At 38.9% G+C, this 16,421-nt stretch overlaps 2 protein-coding genes across 3 annotated transcripts in view; both read left to right on the top strand.

Moving 5' to 3' along the window:
* Positions 1-26: 26 nt before the first annotated feature.
* LOC134310616 (secretagogin-like) lies at positions 27-7,999 on the top strand. Its single transcript, XM_062992279.1, has 9 exons — positions 27-38; positions 283-354; positions 3,109-3,165; positions 4,092-4,169; positions 4,280-4,335; positions 5,967-6,012; positions 6,157-6,216; positions 6,306-6,374; positions 7,871-7,999. Exons 1-9 carry the CDS (start codon positions 27-29, stop codon positions 7,997-7,999), a joined length of 579 nt encoding a protein of 192 aa, XP_062848349.1.
* Positions 8,000-16,134: 8,135 nt separating this feature from the next.
* LOC134301967 (protein MTSS 1-like) overlaps positions 16,135-16,421 on the top strand; it is a 55,442-nt gene continuing 55,155 nt past the window's right edge. Inside the window, exon 1 of one of the 2 annotated variants that reach the window (XM_062986948.1) lies at positions 16,135-16,410. The gene's annotated coding sequence lies outside the window, so the exon portion shown is untranslated. The remainder of the gene's footprint in view (positions 16,411-16,421) is intronic. The other variant, XM_062987027.1, reaches the window with a different exon arrangement.

Here is a 16,421-nt window from a genome sequence, read left to right as displayed (position 1 = left end):
GCCAGTGACTGTTGTGGTTAAAACACATGAATTCAAAGGTTAGAAGGGTTGTCACAATACTTTTGTCCACTTAGTGTATGTACATTAATCTATCTTACTGTCTGCGTGTCTCCTCTGTCCATCCATCCATCTGTCTATTCTATATATTGCCAGTCATGACATAATTAATTCTGGTTTAAACTAAGAAATCATGACAATATTTATATCATGAAAATAAAAGCATTTATTTATAAGACCTCACTACATGTCAAGTTCATTCAGTTAAAGTTTCTCTCTTGAAAGGACAAGCAGATAAAGGAAAGACTTTACCAGCTCAGGAAAACCAGTGCAGATGGACAGCTGCAGATTCAACAGGTAAAATGTTTAGTTTTATACATGTTCTGGTAGCTGATAATTATTTACAGACAGAAAATAAACTTTAACATGTATTTAATCTCCACATATGTTTAGGTAGCCAGCATCATCCTGCCAGAGGAGGAGAACTTCCTGCTGCTGTTTCGCAGGGAGATGCCTCTGGATAACAGTGTGGAGTTCATGAGGGTAAGACCAAATTAATAAGTCTTTTCCGATTCTGCTTCTTTGATTATCTTCTTGTTATCTCGTCACTGATTGCATTAGAATTGAAAATAGAAATTTGATAATCATAAGGTTTTTACCGTTACAGATTCTGAACTGTATTATTTCTATTGTTATTATTCTATTATTATTATTATTATTGTTACTTCAGCCTCCTAAAGTGTAATTCCTTTATTAACAATAAGCATTTTAGACTCTGAAAAGCTTAATCTTACAATTTCTCAGCACCCTGAGCTATAACAGAAGTTTAAAAGTGAAACAGTGAGGAAAATCCAGCTAAACACAGATACATGTGGAGCTTTCAGAGTGAATTTGATGGTTATTCCACACAAATTCATATTCAACTTATAGTCACACTTTGATGACGTTTTACCGCTCAAGCCGAGCACTGAACAAAGTGACAGTCGCACACATGTGGAGTTTAAGGAAAACGTCAAGTTTAAGGGTACAAATTTCTCAACGAGGGGTGCTGAGTTACAAGATACCACTGTATAAATAAGAAGCCATAGAAGGTTAGTAAGTGCTTGTTAGTTCTCATCGTAGGTTCACAGTAAACAGTTCGTCTTTTAAAAATGGTGAGAGACTCGGCTGTTTGGACACACAGGGGAAGTTTATTCCACCACTTGAGTGCTAGTACAGAAAAGAGCATTGATGTGAATCTTCTGGGAGTTCTGGGTGGAAGATCAAGAATCAAGACGAGTGAGAGTAGTGGCTCAGAGGTAAAGACAATGTGACCTTATACATCTTATTCATGTTACCTGGCCAACTCAATAAATTAATTATTAATAATTACTTAATATTTTACTAGTATAAAATCCCTAAATCGTATTGGGGTGTGGTAAAGAGCGTCCACTGAACAAAGAAATAAAGTAAACAAAAATCAAAACAAGTCAAGGATTCAGCTATAGAGGAGCACAGACCTGGAGAGGAAAATGAGAATCTGCACACACTTTAAAAAATAGTAAAAAAAAAAAAAAAAACTACAGTGACACTGCCTATGTCAGGCCATCAGTGTTGTGTACTAAAGAAACCAATTATCATTCTTAGTTGCAGAAATCAAAAATGTTCATGGGTCTATCCAAGGTGTTACACCAAAAGAGAGTTAAAAGGAAAAAAGTTATATTCATTTATTTTCTGTTTTACCACAACTTTATCCTAATAAAGGTCGTATGATTCATTGAGCGAAGGGCAGGAAACAACATGGACAGGTTGCCAGTCCTCTACTTCCTTGGCTGCTCCCATTAGGGGATGCCAGCGGATCGTGATCCGCATTATTGATTTGGCACAGTTTTTACACCGGATGCCCTTCCTGACACAGCCCTCCCTATTTATCCGGGCTTGGGACCGGCACTACAATGCACTGGTTTATGCATCCTAGTGGCTAGGTACCTATAGAACAATTCAGTGTCTCCAATTAACCTGGCTGCATGTTTTTGGACTGTGGGAGGAAACCAGAGCACCCGAAGGAAACCCACACAGACATGGGAAGAACATGCAAACTTCGCACAGAAAGGACCCAGACCGCCCCACCTTCTTGCCGTGAGGCGGCAGTGCTACCCACTTAACCACCGCGCCGCCACAGGTTGCCAGTCCATCACAGGGCAAACACACACACTTAGCTAAACATACGCTGCAACCAGAGCTAGGATGTCGAATACATTGTTTCAAATCTTAGCTCTGCTTTGCCGGCTGAGGCTGAGCGGCCACATGAACAACGATTGGCCTGTAGTTCAGATGGGCGGGACTAAGCCGGATAGGGGTCTCTCTCTGTCAGACTGGTGCAATTACGACCTCTGCTGGCTGATTAGAGAGCCTACAAAGAGATGAGGAAAGAGTGCTCTTATGGTGTGTCTCTCCGTACACAACGCTAGGTGGCTCAACACTCGTCAATGTGTGGTGCATACGGCTTGCTGCCCACGTGTCGGAGGGGGTGTGGGTTAGATCTCCTCGGTCAGAGCAGGGATCGGCATAGGTGGAGAGGAAGCATGACACAATTGGACGCGCTAAAGGGGGAGAAAAAGGGGAGAAAATGCATTAAAAAAAAAACTGTTTTTGTTTTGATGCCCTCACTTCACTTAATCAGAGTGTTGATCTTAACAAATTTAAACATCTGTGATAATACTTGCGTCACAGCTTCATTACAATGTGCAAAATTAATTAAGAATAATCAAAAAAGGCTACTGGCTAACAAAGCCTCTAACTGCTGTTTCACTTAAATTGATGGCATTTTGGGTAGATGCAGTTTTTCTTCATTTAGACTCCCTCTTACAAAAAATGAGTGTCAAACAGCTGTTAGAAATCCCAATCACAGATTGTGACATTTATTCATGTAAAATAATAGGTTGGAGGAGATTTTTTTTTAATTCACTAAAACTACCAATTTTTGGAAGTAGATCTAGGAAGTAAATCCAGACCTAGTAAAAAAAAAGACCTAGTAGAAAGCTAAATCAAATGCTAGAAGCCAAAAATATCTTGGCTGGTTATTTATAATTGTAATTTATAATTTTTTTCTTTCTTTCTATTGGTGTGTAGATTTGGAGGCGCTATGATGCTGACAGCAGTGGGTTTATATCTGCTGTGGAACTTAAGGTACCTCAAGTCTTATAGCACTTTGTTGCTTGTAAAGAACTAATTCACACACTATGTAGACAAATGTAAGTGAACTCCCCTTCTAATTATTGACCTTAGGTGTTTTAGGTGTTTTAGCACACGTTGCTAAGAGATGTAAATTAAAAAAAATATTGATCACAGTTAAATAAAATCTGACATAATATAAAAGAGACAACAATTTGTGAAAGTCCTTTTCTGTTTTGGACTACTTGTCCCCCTGTGCACAAAGTGAGGTCTATAAAGACGTAGTTTGATGAGTTTAAGGTGGATGATGAACTCCAGTGGCCTGCACAGAGCCCTGACCTTAACCTCTTTTAATGTCTTTGGGATGAATTATGTTTAGGAACATTGACTACAGGCCAGGTCTTCTCATTCAACATCAGTGCCTGACCTCACAAAGTCTTGTGGACTTTGCAGAAGAGGGATGATTACCATAGCTGTTTGTTTGTTTGTTTATTGGGATTTTAACGTCATGTTTTTACACTTTGGTTACATTCATGACAGGAACGGTAGTTACTCATTACACAAGAATCTTCGGTTCACAAGTTTATATCAAACACAGTCTTGGACAATTTAGTGTCTCCAATTCACCTCACTTGCACGTCTTTGGACTGTGGGAGGAAAGCGGAGCTCCCGGAGGAAACCCACGCAGACACGGGGAGAACATGCAAACTCCACACAGAAAGGACCCGGACCGCCCCACCTGGGGTTCGAACCCAGGACCTTCTTGCTGTGAGGCAACAGTGCTACCCATTAAGCCACCGTGCCGCCCTTACTATAGCTGTGAAAGGGACATTGTTCCACTTCTTGTGAATGCTTTCAGACTAGGATTACCCAGGTGAACTGTTTAAAGTGGTAAAATAAAATAAGTAAGGTATTCAGACATTGTTGATATGCTTCCCCAGAGTTTCCTGGAGGATCTGTTTCAGCAGCATAACAAGCATATCACTCTGGACAGACTGGAGCAGTACACCCACGTCATGGTATCCTCACCAGTATATCGTTTCTGTTGCTATGACAGTGATGATAAAATGATTAAACATCTCTTTTTTGTTGTGACTTTTGTGGGTTTTGTTTTCTCTGTCCTACACAGATGAAGATGTTTGACAAAAACCAAGATGGTCGGCTGGATTTAAATGATCTTGCCAGGTACCTATACTAACCAGAATAAATTTGTCAGATGTAATTCAGGAAGCCCTAAAAACTCCCAGATACTAGAAGCTGTGACACATTCCACAGATAAGCAAACTTTACATCACCATGGGATTTGTGGTTGCTGTGTATGAAAGTAAACCCTGCTCCTGGTGCTCCACAACAAACCCATGGTAGTATCGGGCTTGCTAGACTGTGGGCAGTGCCACTTATGTTACAGCAGGTTTAATTCATGGCAGACCTATATTTGGTAGCTTTGAATTTTTGAATTATGGAACAAATTTGCTTCGATAGTACAAGGATAACTGCTCCATGTACTTTCTTACTGGTACAGTCAAACTATCACTTTTGTCCTATTTTATTCATGCATTTTCTCCCAATTTAGCATAGTCAGTTTGTCTTCCGTTGCTGGGGATCCCTGATTGCAGCTGAGGTGGGTATATTGCTGCTCACGCCTCCTCTGACCCACGCACAGCCCTTAGCGGAACCCTTTTTCACCCATGCATTCTGCACAGGTGCCTTTCTATCTGCTAATCCATACACGGCGTTTGAAGACCCCACCCACATAGTCCGGTCATCCCGCCCTATCAGAACCGTGTCTGCAGCAGGCACTGCCAATTATGCCTGCTAGATGGCGCCCAGTCGACCGGTGGCAACACCGAGTTTTGAACCTAGCGGAATATCCCACTGCGCCACCTCGGCGCCAAACTATCACTTTTTTTATGCATTTTCTCCCAATTTTCCTCCCGATTTAGTGCACTGAAAAGTGCAGGTGTGGAAATATACAATTCCAAGATTTCCAAGAAATACATGCTCCTTGCTAGTGTATGTAAATTTTTGACATTACTGTATACGGTAGATTAACCTATTAAAATAACATACACCGATGACGTATAACATTATGACGACCTTCCTAATATTGTGTTGGTCCCCCTTTTGCTGCCAAAACAGCCCTGCAACTCATATGCACTGTGTATTCTGACACCTTTCTATCAGAACCAGCATTAAGTTCTTCAGCAGTTTGAGCTACATTAGCTCGTCTGTTGGATCAGACCACACGGGCCAGCCTTTGCTCCCCTCGTGCATCAATGAGCCTTGGTTGCCCATGACCCTGTCGCTGGTTTACCACTGTTCCTTCCTTGGACCACTTTTGATAGATACTGACCACTGCAGACCGTAAACACCCCACAAGAGCTGCAGTCGTCTAGCCATTACAATTTGGTCCTTGTCAAACCCACTCAAATCTTTAGGCTTTTTTCCTACTTCTAACACATCAACTTTGAGGATAAAATGTTCACTTGCTGCCTAATTTATCCCACCTGACTTCACCTGTCAGTGGTCATAATGTTATGTAGGTGTAAATAAACAGTACATGGTCAAATGTGTAGAAACCTTACAGCTGAAATAAATGACATAATTCCAACAATCTTGTGGATTGAAGAAAAAGAAGTGTGGAGACTGTTAAAGCAACAAAACAGGGACAACACCATATTAATGCTTATGGTTTTGGAATGGGAGTTTCAAGCATCTAATAGTCAGGTGTCTGCAAACTTTTGGTCATATAGTGTATAACAAAATTCATCACATGACCTAATGTTGACTGAACGATTATCATCATGTGTCTCCAGGATTTTGTCCCTAAAGGAGAACTTTCTGCTGAAATTTGAGATGGACGTAAGTTATTTTAAAGTTTGTATAAATGTCCATAAATCAAACTGCAGCAGTATTTCATGGTTCCTGGTTAATAAAACTAATTCTGCAGAGGTGTATCATGCACATTAGTCAATAATCTATTCTGCACTAATCTTTTTTTACCAGGCATGCAGTCAAAAGGACCGACTGAGGGATTTTGAAAAAATATTTGCCCACTACGATGTGGTAAGAGTGAATATGTAAATCAGAAACAGTTCAGAAAACTGAGATTTGCTTTGATCATCTTTTCTAAATGTGCATGTATGTGTTATTAGAGTAAAACAGGAGAGCTGGAGGGACCAGAGGTGGACGGATTTGTTAAAGACATGATGGAGCTGGTCAAGGTAAATTTATTTGTTTGCCATTACATATCTTAAATCAGGGGTGGCACTGAGTTGTTGCTTGTGGTGTGGGTACTGTAAGGTCAAGATAAATGTATTTATATATGGTTATCAAAGTAGCTTTATGGAAATCCAGGACTAATCTTAGGCACTAATTTTAAGCCTTGGACAACAATGGCAGAGGAAATCAATTAATTTATTCACTATAACAAAGAAACCATGAGGACCAAAAAAATTTTTCTTTTTGGGCAGCCTAGATTGCGTAGATAAATAAATAAATCAATATATAAATCAATAAGTAAATCAAATAAATAAAGAAAAAACTAATTTAAAAAGCAATTAACACAAACTATAAGTATAGTTGGGTTTGATGTTTCACAAACGCTTGGCCAATAGGAGAAAATGCTTCTGTCCTTATTCCAGTTTTTACTGACATTAGTTGTGTTTGCAAAAAAGGCAGCTACACATTGTAGTGTATCTCACTGTAAGTTGGTGTTCTTAGATGATTTGTGCAATCCATTTTTCTCTTAAAATGCTGAGCTAAGTTATTGCCAAGGAGCAATTTTTGGTGTGTTTATCCAGGGTACATTGTTTTAAAAGTGTTGTGAATTTTAGAAGCATTATTATTTATGTACTTTTTTATTTATACATTTTAAAGCAGACGCTTTTATAAGTGACCAACTGTGGGAAGCGAGCAGTGGTAAGGCTTGAACCAGTGACCTTTCAATTACTAGTTCAGTACCTTAACCACTAGGCTACAACTGCCCTAGAAAACAAACTGCTCTTTTTAGAAAACAAGTTTTGTGTAGGATGTAGAAACAAAGACAATTGTGCAGTCTATTACTTATTGTTCTAATTGTAACTGTTCCTGAGCATGTTGTACAATCCATTTTCCACTTACAGATACCCAGTTGTTTTGGTATGGGTGGTTAAGGTGTTTTTACTTCTATTTAAGTGTTGTTTAGTTACAGAACTTTAGAAAGCATTTTTACCTTATATATCTTTTACCATCTACTATGCATTATATGTGGAAAGATTCACATATGTCTGACCTTTAAGCCCTTAAATGGCATTGCATGAGAAATCAGCCTAGCTGGGCAGACACAACTGGCCATGTCTAAGGGAGGAAAGGCTGAATGGGGTATAGTCTTGTTGCTGCAAAGGCAACTGCTCTAGTCTGGTTAAGGCACCTGTACCAGCATCGGTGTTGTGCAAGCAGCAGAGGTTACCAGAGTGCACAGGAAAATCACGTTTATCCAATTTAAAAGTGACATTTGTAGTCCAATAAAAGTAGTTATATTTCTATGATTTTAAATCTCTCTAATGTCTGCAAGACATGGACAGTATGAACAACTTGGAATTTGTTTACATATATTATTAGTTGTATAAGCATTTATAACATTTAACTGTTCTTGTTTAGCTAAACTGTGAATTTAACTGCAATGTTTTTGAATATTTTTGGCTCATATTTAATATTGTTTTCCATCAACCATCCTCAGCCAAACCTGAGTGGAGCAGACTTGGACAAGTTCAAACGGGCCTTGCTCAGTCACTGTGACATAAACGGAGATGGCAAGATCCAGAAGAATGAGCTGGCACTGTGTCTGGGGCTGAAACTCACTACTTGAAAGAATATATCATACTGACAGATCATCTACAAACTCTGTTTCTTGAAAAGTTGGGACATTTTGTAAAATGCAATAAACACAAGAATCTGTGAGTTGTTTGACAAAAGTACAAAGAAAAGATTTCTGCTGTTTTTACTGAATGACTTGATTGTATTTTGTAAACATATACAAATTTAGAATTTGATGCCTGTAACGCACTTAAAGGTGGGACAGAGGTATTTTTACATTACCTTTCCCACTAATTACACATTTTAACTATATAAGAGTCTAATTGCTGCTTAACAGTTTGTGATTGCTGTTGTCTGATTCTCCGCTTTATGATTCACCATACTCTTTTAATAGGACTCATGGACTGCAGGCAGGCCAGTCAAGCACACACACTCTGTCTATGAAGCCACACTGTTGTAGCGCACACAGAATTAGGCCTGGCATTGTCTTGCTGAAATAACCATGGGACAAGAAACAAGAAACATGTCACCTTAATGGCAGAATATTTTTTTTTTAAATTGTTAATGGTACCTTCACACATATGCAAGTAATCTATGCTATGGATACTGATGCATCTTTATATAATGACAGATGTTGTCTTTTGCACCAACAGTCTGGATGGTCCAGCTGACATGAGCTCAGGCCATGACAATAATTTTCTCCTGAGCTCATGTGGCTTTACTTATCACAGTAGCACGATGGTTTCTCATGCAGTGCTGTCTGAAGACTCAGTAGTCAACTATATTGTAGCCTAGAGGGCAGTTGTAACCTAGCGGTTAAGGTACTGGACTAGTAATCAGAAGGTTGCTGGTTCAAGCCCCATCACTGCCAGGATACTGTCACAACTATAAGTTGCTTTGGATAAAAGTGTCTGCTGAAAATGTTAGAATTTGGCTGTGGTTTTCTGCCTTGCCTTACATTGACTGAGAATTCTCTTGGTTTCCTGAATTTTTTACAGTATTATATATGATAGATGGTGAAAGATGTAAATTATTTGCCATATTTAAATGAGCTATGTTCCGTAGGTACTGACTGACAATTCTCTCACATAGTGGTGAGCCAGTAACCCATATTTTCTTGCAAAGACTAAGCCTTTGGTGAATTCTTCTTTTATACCCAATGAGGATACCCTCACCTGTTACCAATTTACCTGCTTATTGTGGAAAGTTTCAAGCTTGAATATTCTTTTCATTCTTATTTTGTGCTTTAACTAATTTGATTGTGTTGCAGGCATCAAATTCAAAATACAACCAAGTCGCTAAGTCAAAACACTAAATGTCTTTTCTTTGTATTTACATAAAGGTTCAAAAAATGAACAAATCACAGATTTTTGCATTTTACTAAGTGTCTCAACTTCTCTGAAAATGGGGTTTGTACATACAACACATACTGTAAACACAGAGGCTAGTACTAATGCTAACACCATTATGAAAAAGCAATAAAGAGAATAGAGACTGATACCTGATACCTTACAACCATTGTGTATTGTCAACTTTTATTTAATGTAACTTTGATATATTGACGTACAGTTGTATTAGGACATACTGTACATGTCATTTCAGTCTTGTGATTTTAATGATTTCTGCAACTGTTTTTTCTCTGACTAAATGATTTAAGCACAACAGCTTCCACAAATGAAATTCTTATGTGTGTTTATTGAGGGCTTTTAACCCTGTTTTTGGTGTCGTCTTACATTTATGATTTAAACTGTGAAATGTTTAGATGTTTCTGTAGTAATAAATAGACACATTTGATGTAGCGTAGTATAGAAATGATGTACTGTTTTTTCTTCTGTAGTAATCATTGTGAATGGTAGAAGTAGTTAACTAATTAAATGTATTACATTTCTACAGTACTTTGAATGTTTTTATTAGCTATGACATGTTTGCTGCTTTAAGTTTGCTACTACTTTTTTGTTTCTGTTGGAGCAATAAGGACAATGTAACTCATCAGACTGTCCCACACACAACAACTCAACAACAGTAATTCTTTCATCACTGGACTGTTAACATCACAATAATATTAAATATTGCCTTAGCTAACTGTTGCTTCAGCACAAAGCATTCAAAATAATAACCTGTTTGCCTCCTGGGTCCTGGGTTCGATCCCCAGGTGGGGCGGTCCGGGTCCTTTCTGTGTGGAGTTTGAATGTTCTCCCCGTGTCTGTGTGGGTTTCCTCCGGGTGCTCCGGTTTCCTCCCACAGTCCAAAGACATGCAAGTGAGGTAAATTGGAGACACTAAATTGTCCAAGACTGTGTTCCATATAACCTTGAGAAGTGATGAACCTTGTGTAATGAGTAACTATCGTTTCCTGTCATAAATGTAACAAAAAGTGTAAAACATGATGTTAAAATCCTAATAAACAAACAAAACTAACAAACGAATTCATGTAATGGGAGAGCAGAAATAAGAAATTCCACTATTTGGGGTGGGTGTTGATGCTGGGTTCTTCCTTGCAGGCCTCTGGACAATAGCAGTTATTTTTAGCAGCTTCATCTCGCTGTGTAATAATCATGTTTTGGACCATCATTAGTACTCTATGTCTGTGCACAAATGTTTTATAACTTAGAACCATTTAAAAAGCAAGTCCAGGAAAGCAAGCAACAGAACCAACCAGAACCACATCACATCCCAAAGACTGTCTGATAACAAAAAACATGGTATTATGGGTATTGCAGGAGCTCTTTTTTCCTTTCTCTTTCTGTGTGTGTGTGTGTGTGTGTGTGTGTGTGTGTTTGTGTGTGTGTGTGTGTGTTGATGCCAGGTTCTTCCTCACAGGCCTTTGTACAATAGCAGTAATTTATAGCAGCTTTATCAGGCTGTGTAATGATCATGTATTGGACCATCATTAGCATTTCATGTCTATGCACTTACACTGTTGCTCACACAGACCCGGCCACACGTTTCCCCCCACTATATACCCCTCATGACAAAAAACAACTGGGAAAAGAGTTAGTGTCAGGCAGCTCATAATTATAACAATTACCCAAAGTCTGGTAGTCTGTAGATCAGTGGTTCTCAACCTTTTCATTTGCTGGGCTGCAGTAGGTTACAACAGTGACCAACACCAACCACAGCCTGTCCACATTCATTAATATCACACCCAATGAATCGTCCTGTTATAGGAATTATGAGATTAGGCAAAACTCCTTAATTCAAATGAACTGAGGGTTAAGGGTTTTGCTCAAATGGCCAACAGTGGCAACTTAGCAGCTTGAACAATTTTGCATTATTCTTCATTGTAACTACCTTGACATTTACTCAGTAACATGTACTCGCCAACACCACACATGTCTTTGGTCCCTTACATTCTTTAGTCCTGTCCCGTTCACTTTTTTGGGTTAGAATGCACCCTGTATTTATTGTAGTCTTTGTATTTATTGTACTGTGTTTTGCACTGTGTATTTTGTCTTGTTTGCACTTGTGTTGTGTGTCGCACCCTGGTCCTGGAGGAACATTGTTCAATATGTACTCAATACTCATATACTGTATAGCTGAGCTGACAATAAAGCCTCTCTTGATCTTATTAACTCTTGAACTGGTTACTTCCAATCTGTAAGCAGTTGTCTTAACTGGTGAGCTACCACAACTCGGTTAAATAAGATCTGAATTATTATCTGTAAAGGACTGGCTTGTTCCCTGCCACTCAGGTACCTGAATAACTGAAAGTTGACCCAATTTTGCAGGTGATTTAACCAAAGTAGACTAGAACTGTAGTTAAAAAGTTACAGAACAAAAAAGGCCATGGGCAAAATTACAGAAACATTCACAGCCCACAGTAGAGAACGTGGATAGAACAGGGAGAGACCAGAAATGAAAAGTGGTTGTCACAAGATGTCAAGCTACTCAGATCACTTGCGACAACTGTTAAAAACCCAGAACAAGCATGGGATGGCAATGCACAAGTGGCACCCCACCCCACCAACTTGACTAGGCCTTGGTGACAGTATGGGTCCAAATATCATGCCAGCTCTGAAAAGAGTCTGTTGTACCAGAGTACCAATAATAGTAACTGTGGTGGCAGGAGTTTTCCCAATCCCTTTTATTTTTTAAAACATATAAATTCTTATGTTTGTAAGTACATACTTTTATTTCCACTTATTATCAACATACAAAAAAGAGCAATTACATTCTGGAAACATCTAAACGAGAGCGACCCCCAATCTTATCATTATAAAGCCCTGAAACACCAAGAGCTGAGCAAAGATACCAGTCCCCTCATCCAACTGGTCCTGAGTCACTGCATCGATACACCACTAACACACACCAACACTCCACTAACACACACTAACACAACAAAGACTCAGGAACAGGAAAAATCTGCAAACCCAATTAGAATGAACCAAATTGCACAAAGATTCAGATTCAAATATCTGAATTATTGGGAAACTGAAACTAAAGTTCAAAGTAAAATGCAGTGTTATTTGGCCCTAAACAGACACTACAGTGCAGCAGATGATCTGAGCACAATATCCGACCCTAAATTAAGAAACACCCTGACGAGGTACAGACTGAGCGCCGTGGAGACGGGGCGACACACCCGGTCCTGGCTGCCCGGGAGGAGAGGTTGTGCCAGCACTGCACTCTCAGTACAATAGAGACAAGCTGCACTTCCTCACCCAATGTACCAAGTACCACCACATCCGGTCCCAATTCTTCCCCAAATTTAACACCATCATCCCGACTTTAACTCCCTCCCACAACAAACTACGACTACGACAAACTGTCCCACCTACTGGGGGAGCACAGAAAGAGCTGCACACTGGCAGCACTCTACACACATACTTGCCAATTAATGAGGGACTGTTGGTGACCATCTCTCTCTCTCTCTCTCTCTCTCTCTCTCTCTCTCTCTCACACACACACACACACACACACGCACACAACAAATTTGTATTACTTCCTCATTACTGTTAATGTTACCATTTTAAATGTTATTATTTACACAGTTTTTATTATTTTATTATATTTTATTTATTTTTCATCTATATTTATTTTTGCATTTGTAACTGTTTTGTATATATTCTTTTCTCTGTAATTGAGCTTTGGCAATACGAATGCCTTTATTTGTCATGCCAATAAAGCTTCTTTTGAGTGAGTGAGTGAATTACTGTATTGCCATGCATCCTTATCCCTTTATGAGCAGTAACAGGTTACCTTAGTGAACATTGGATGGCGCTCTTTACTTATTATGTACAGAACTTCTTTTTGTAACAGCATTTAGATTGGCTTGATTAAAAAAAAAAAAAAATCAATTTATCCTGATCAGAGTCGCAATGAATCCGGAGCTTATCCTGAAAACACTGATTACAAGACAGGAGGGGTATATTCCTCAACAGGGCGCTAAAGTAATTAGGTAATCAAAGACGTATTAACTGACTTATAACCAGTGGCTTTTTAGTAGCCAATACACCAATTGTCATGTTCTTGTGAGGTGGGAGGAACTGGAGTACATGGAGAAAACTTATTGAGGCACCATACTGATAGTGACTGATGAAGCAGGTTGAAGCAGGTTGTATGGGAGCCACACCGCTGTACAATCTAATACCTATAAGATGGTCAGGTTTAATACATTAATACAATAATGATAAAGAATATATTCATGACAAAAATAGCTAAAGATATGCAAATAAGCATTGCCTAAACATGATTTACAACATTTAAGGGTTGTCCCAAATGTATGTGGGTGCCCAGCCTGCTGGTGTTGGAGCTGAGGTTTGAGCTCAGGGGTTTAGTATAAGTGCTCTTAAGAATTTCTCTTGAAAAATTATATTGTTTATTGTCCCCCTAAAGCTGAATGAAATGTTCACCCTTGGGTGAAGAGAATAAAGGCAACAAGGAGGTGTTGGATATATATAGTGTTAATGAAAAGAATACGGAAGGGCAGACTCACAAGGTGCACCAGAGATGTTTGCTTTGGTAATATTATTGGAGAAGTATTTTGAAAGCCAGAAAGAGCTGCATTGATTGAAGATCTAGAGAAAGCTTAAAATAGGGTGCAGAGGGAAGAGTTGTGATATTGTATATGGAAATCAGTAGTGCCAGAAAAATATGAGGACAGTGTGCCAGTGGTGAGATGTGAAGTAGGAATGATGAACAGGTCTATCTCAGTGGCGATTTCTCTAAGACTGCAAAAATTTAATGGTCAAATATGTACAGTTGTTTTAACATTTCATTGACAAATGCGTTAGAACACATTCATCTCGAAGACGAGTTTGTTCAGAATAAGCTACTTATCACAAATCGACTGACTCGAACTTCTCATACATTCCCGGAGCGTCAATGCATTTGCCCGTAGAAGCTGAGCATCTCTTCACTTCTATGGGGCTGCATGGGAGGTTTTTTTTTCATTGCTTCCAAACTCGTTGGTCATTGGATAAATGCCACGATTTTGTCCTGCCCCCGAAGCGTCTCTGGGGGTGAATGGAGCTGTGGGCGGGTCTGGACGCTGAGCTTCTGCAAGATGATTGGAGGATCAGTTGAAAGGCTGAATCCCGTTTTGATTGACAGCTATCACTTAAAGCTTCAGTCCCATCACGGATTTTGCGAGTGAAGTCTAAAGACAAACTGCATCCCATTTCAGGCCATTTTCTTGAAAAGGAACAGAGGGCACAATTTATATATAAATAAATTGACAAATTTTATGATGTAAGCCGACAATGAGCTTCCCCTGTTTGAAAGACCAGCAGCCGCCACTGGTCTATGTGTAAGTGGGACTGCATCAAGTGTCAGCTCTGAGTTCTTTTATGTTTGCAATGGTCATGACAGGCTGATGGACGAGGTTAGGCAAAAGTCTTTATTGAATATGATATTTTCAGCTGAGTTTGTTATTTGTAGCGACAGTTGGGAGCAGATTGAGCTTGACAGTAAATTTTCTTGAACTCTTGAATTTCAAAGCACTGATCATGTGAGAAATAGGCCACAGATGAGAGTTGGTCATGGTCAAATGGTCATGATGTTGTGGTTATGAAAGCAGCACTAATTATGTATGTCACGGTATATAGACACAGTGTTGCAAGCCATGTAAGTATCTCATAAATATGGAATAACATATGTTAACTGAATGTGACAGATAGGGGCTATAAAAATATTAGAACATTAAGTGTTTTCCAATATTACATTATTAACAGAATATTAATAAATTGCTCCTTTAAAAAGAATATTAAAGGGGCATCTGCAGTGATGGGTTCTAATGGGATATCTTTCATTGGGCCCAAAATCCATAGCAGATGCCCATGCTAACCATCCTTATATAGTTATAGTTACAGCTGTATAGTTATTATTTACACATCTTTATTACTATTACTGTTATTACTAACATATACCTAACTAATCTTTATTATTATTACTATTATTATTATAATACATACCCATTTGTATTATAATATATGTAAATAGCTATAGTTATAACTTATATTTTATATTAATCATAGACATATGTTTGCTGATATTTTCATTTTTTTTGCACAATGCTACTATTTGCACTTCTGGTAGATGCTAACTACATTTCGTTGCCTTGTACCTGTACTGAGCAATGACAATAAAGTTGAATCTATCTATCTGTCTGTCTGTCTGTCTGTCTGTCTATCTATCTATCTACCTACCTATCTATCTATCTATCTATCTATCTATCTATCTATCTATCTATCTATCTATCTATCTATCTATCTATCTTGTCAACTGTCAGTTCAAATAATTAATAATTAAAATCTGTAGACCGATGTACTGAAAGATGACCCATTGGTGTACCTGGTAAAGTGGGCATAGCAACATGGGTCCTGGGGACATTAAGACATCTTGCTTCTTATCACAGTGTGTAAAAACAAACAGAAGCTGAGTGAGCAGAAAGGGGGAATCAGTGTGTTGCCAAGTCTTCCTGGACCACTGCGACCTCGACCAGGATAAAACAGTTTCGGTCGTCAGGTTGTCAACAGGTTGTCTGATGTAATTTCAATACGTATTGACAAAAAGCTTCGGAATCTATTTAAACGGCTCTTTGCTGCAAGTTCACCATAAAGAGGCATTCAGAATTGATTCAGAACCGATTGAAGAACCGACTCGTGCGTCACTGACAGGAGAAGAAGGCGTGGCTTCGGTGTCTCGCGCACACCGAATTGCCGTGAACCTGCGTCGTCGGTGTGTGGAAGCTTCGGTTAAAATCTGATAAACGTTTAAAATGGGACCAGAATTAACCGTGTATTTTTTTTGTTCGGATATGTTGCCGGTTTTTTTTTTTCCAAAATAGAGGCGAAATAGGTTTTTAAATGGTTTGTGTACAGAAAATAACGCTATTTCGCCCTGGAAACCGTTAACGAACCGTTAGGTTTCTCGTAGAACCGTTACAGATAAAACCGTCACTGAGGTAACGGTTACTGACTAAACCGTCACTGAGGGAACCGTTACAGATAAAACCATCACTGAGGTACCGGTTAC

The sequence above is a fragment of the Trichomycterus rosablanca genome, chromosome 1 (genome assembly GCF_030014385.1).
Source record: "Trichomycterus rosablanca isolate fTriRos1 chromosome 1, fTriRos1.hap1, whole genome shotgun sequence".
Lineage (NCBI taxonomy): Eukaryota > Metazoa > Chordata > Actinopteri > Siluriformes > Trichomycteridae > Trichomycterus > Trichomycterus rosablanca.
This window is presented reverse-complemented; position numbering and strand designations above follow the sequence as displayed.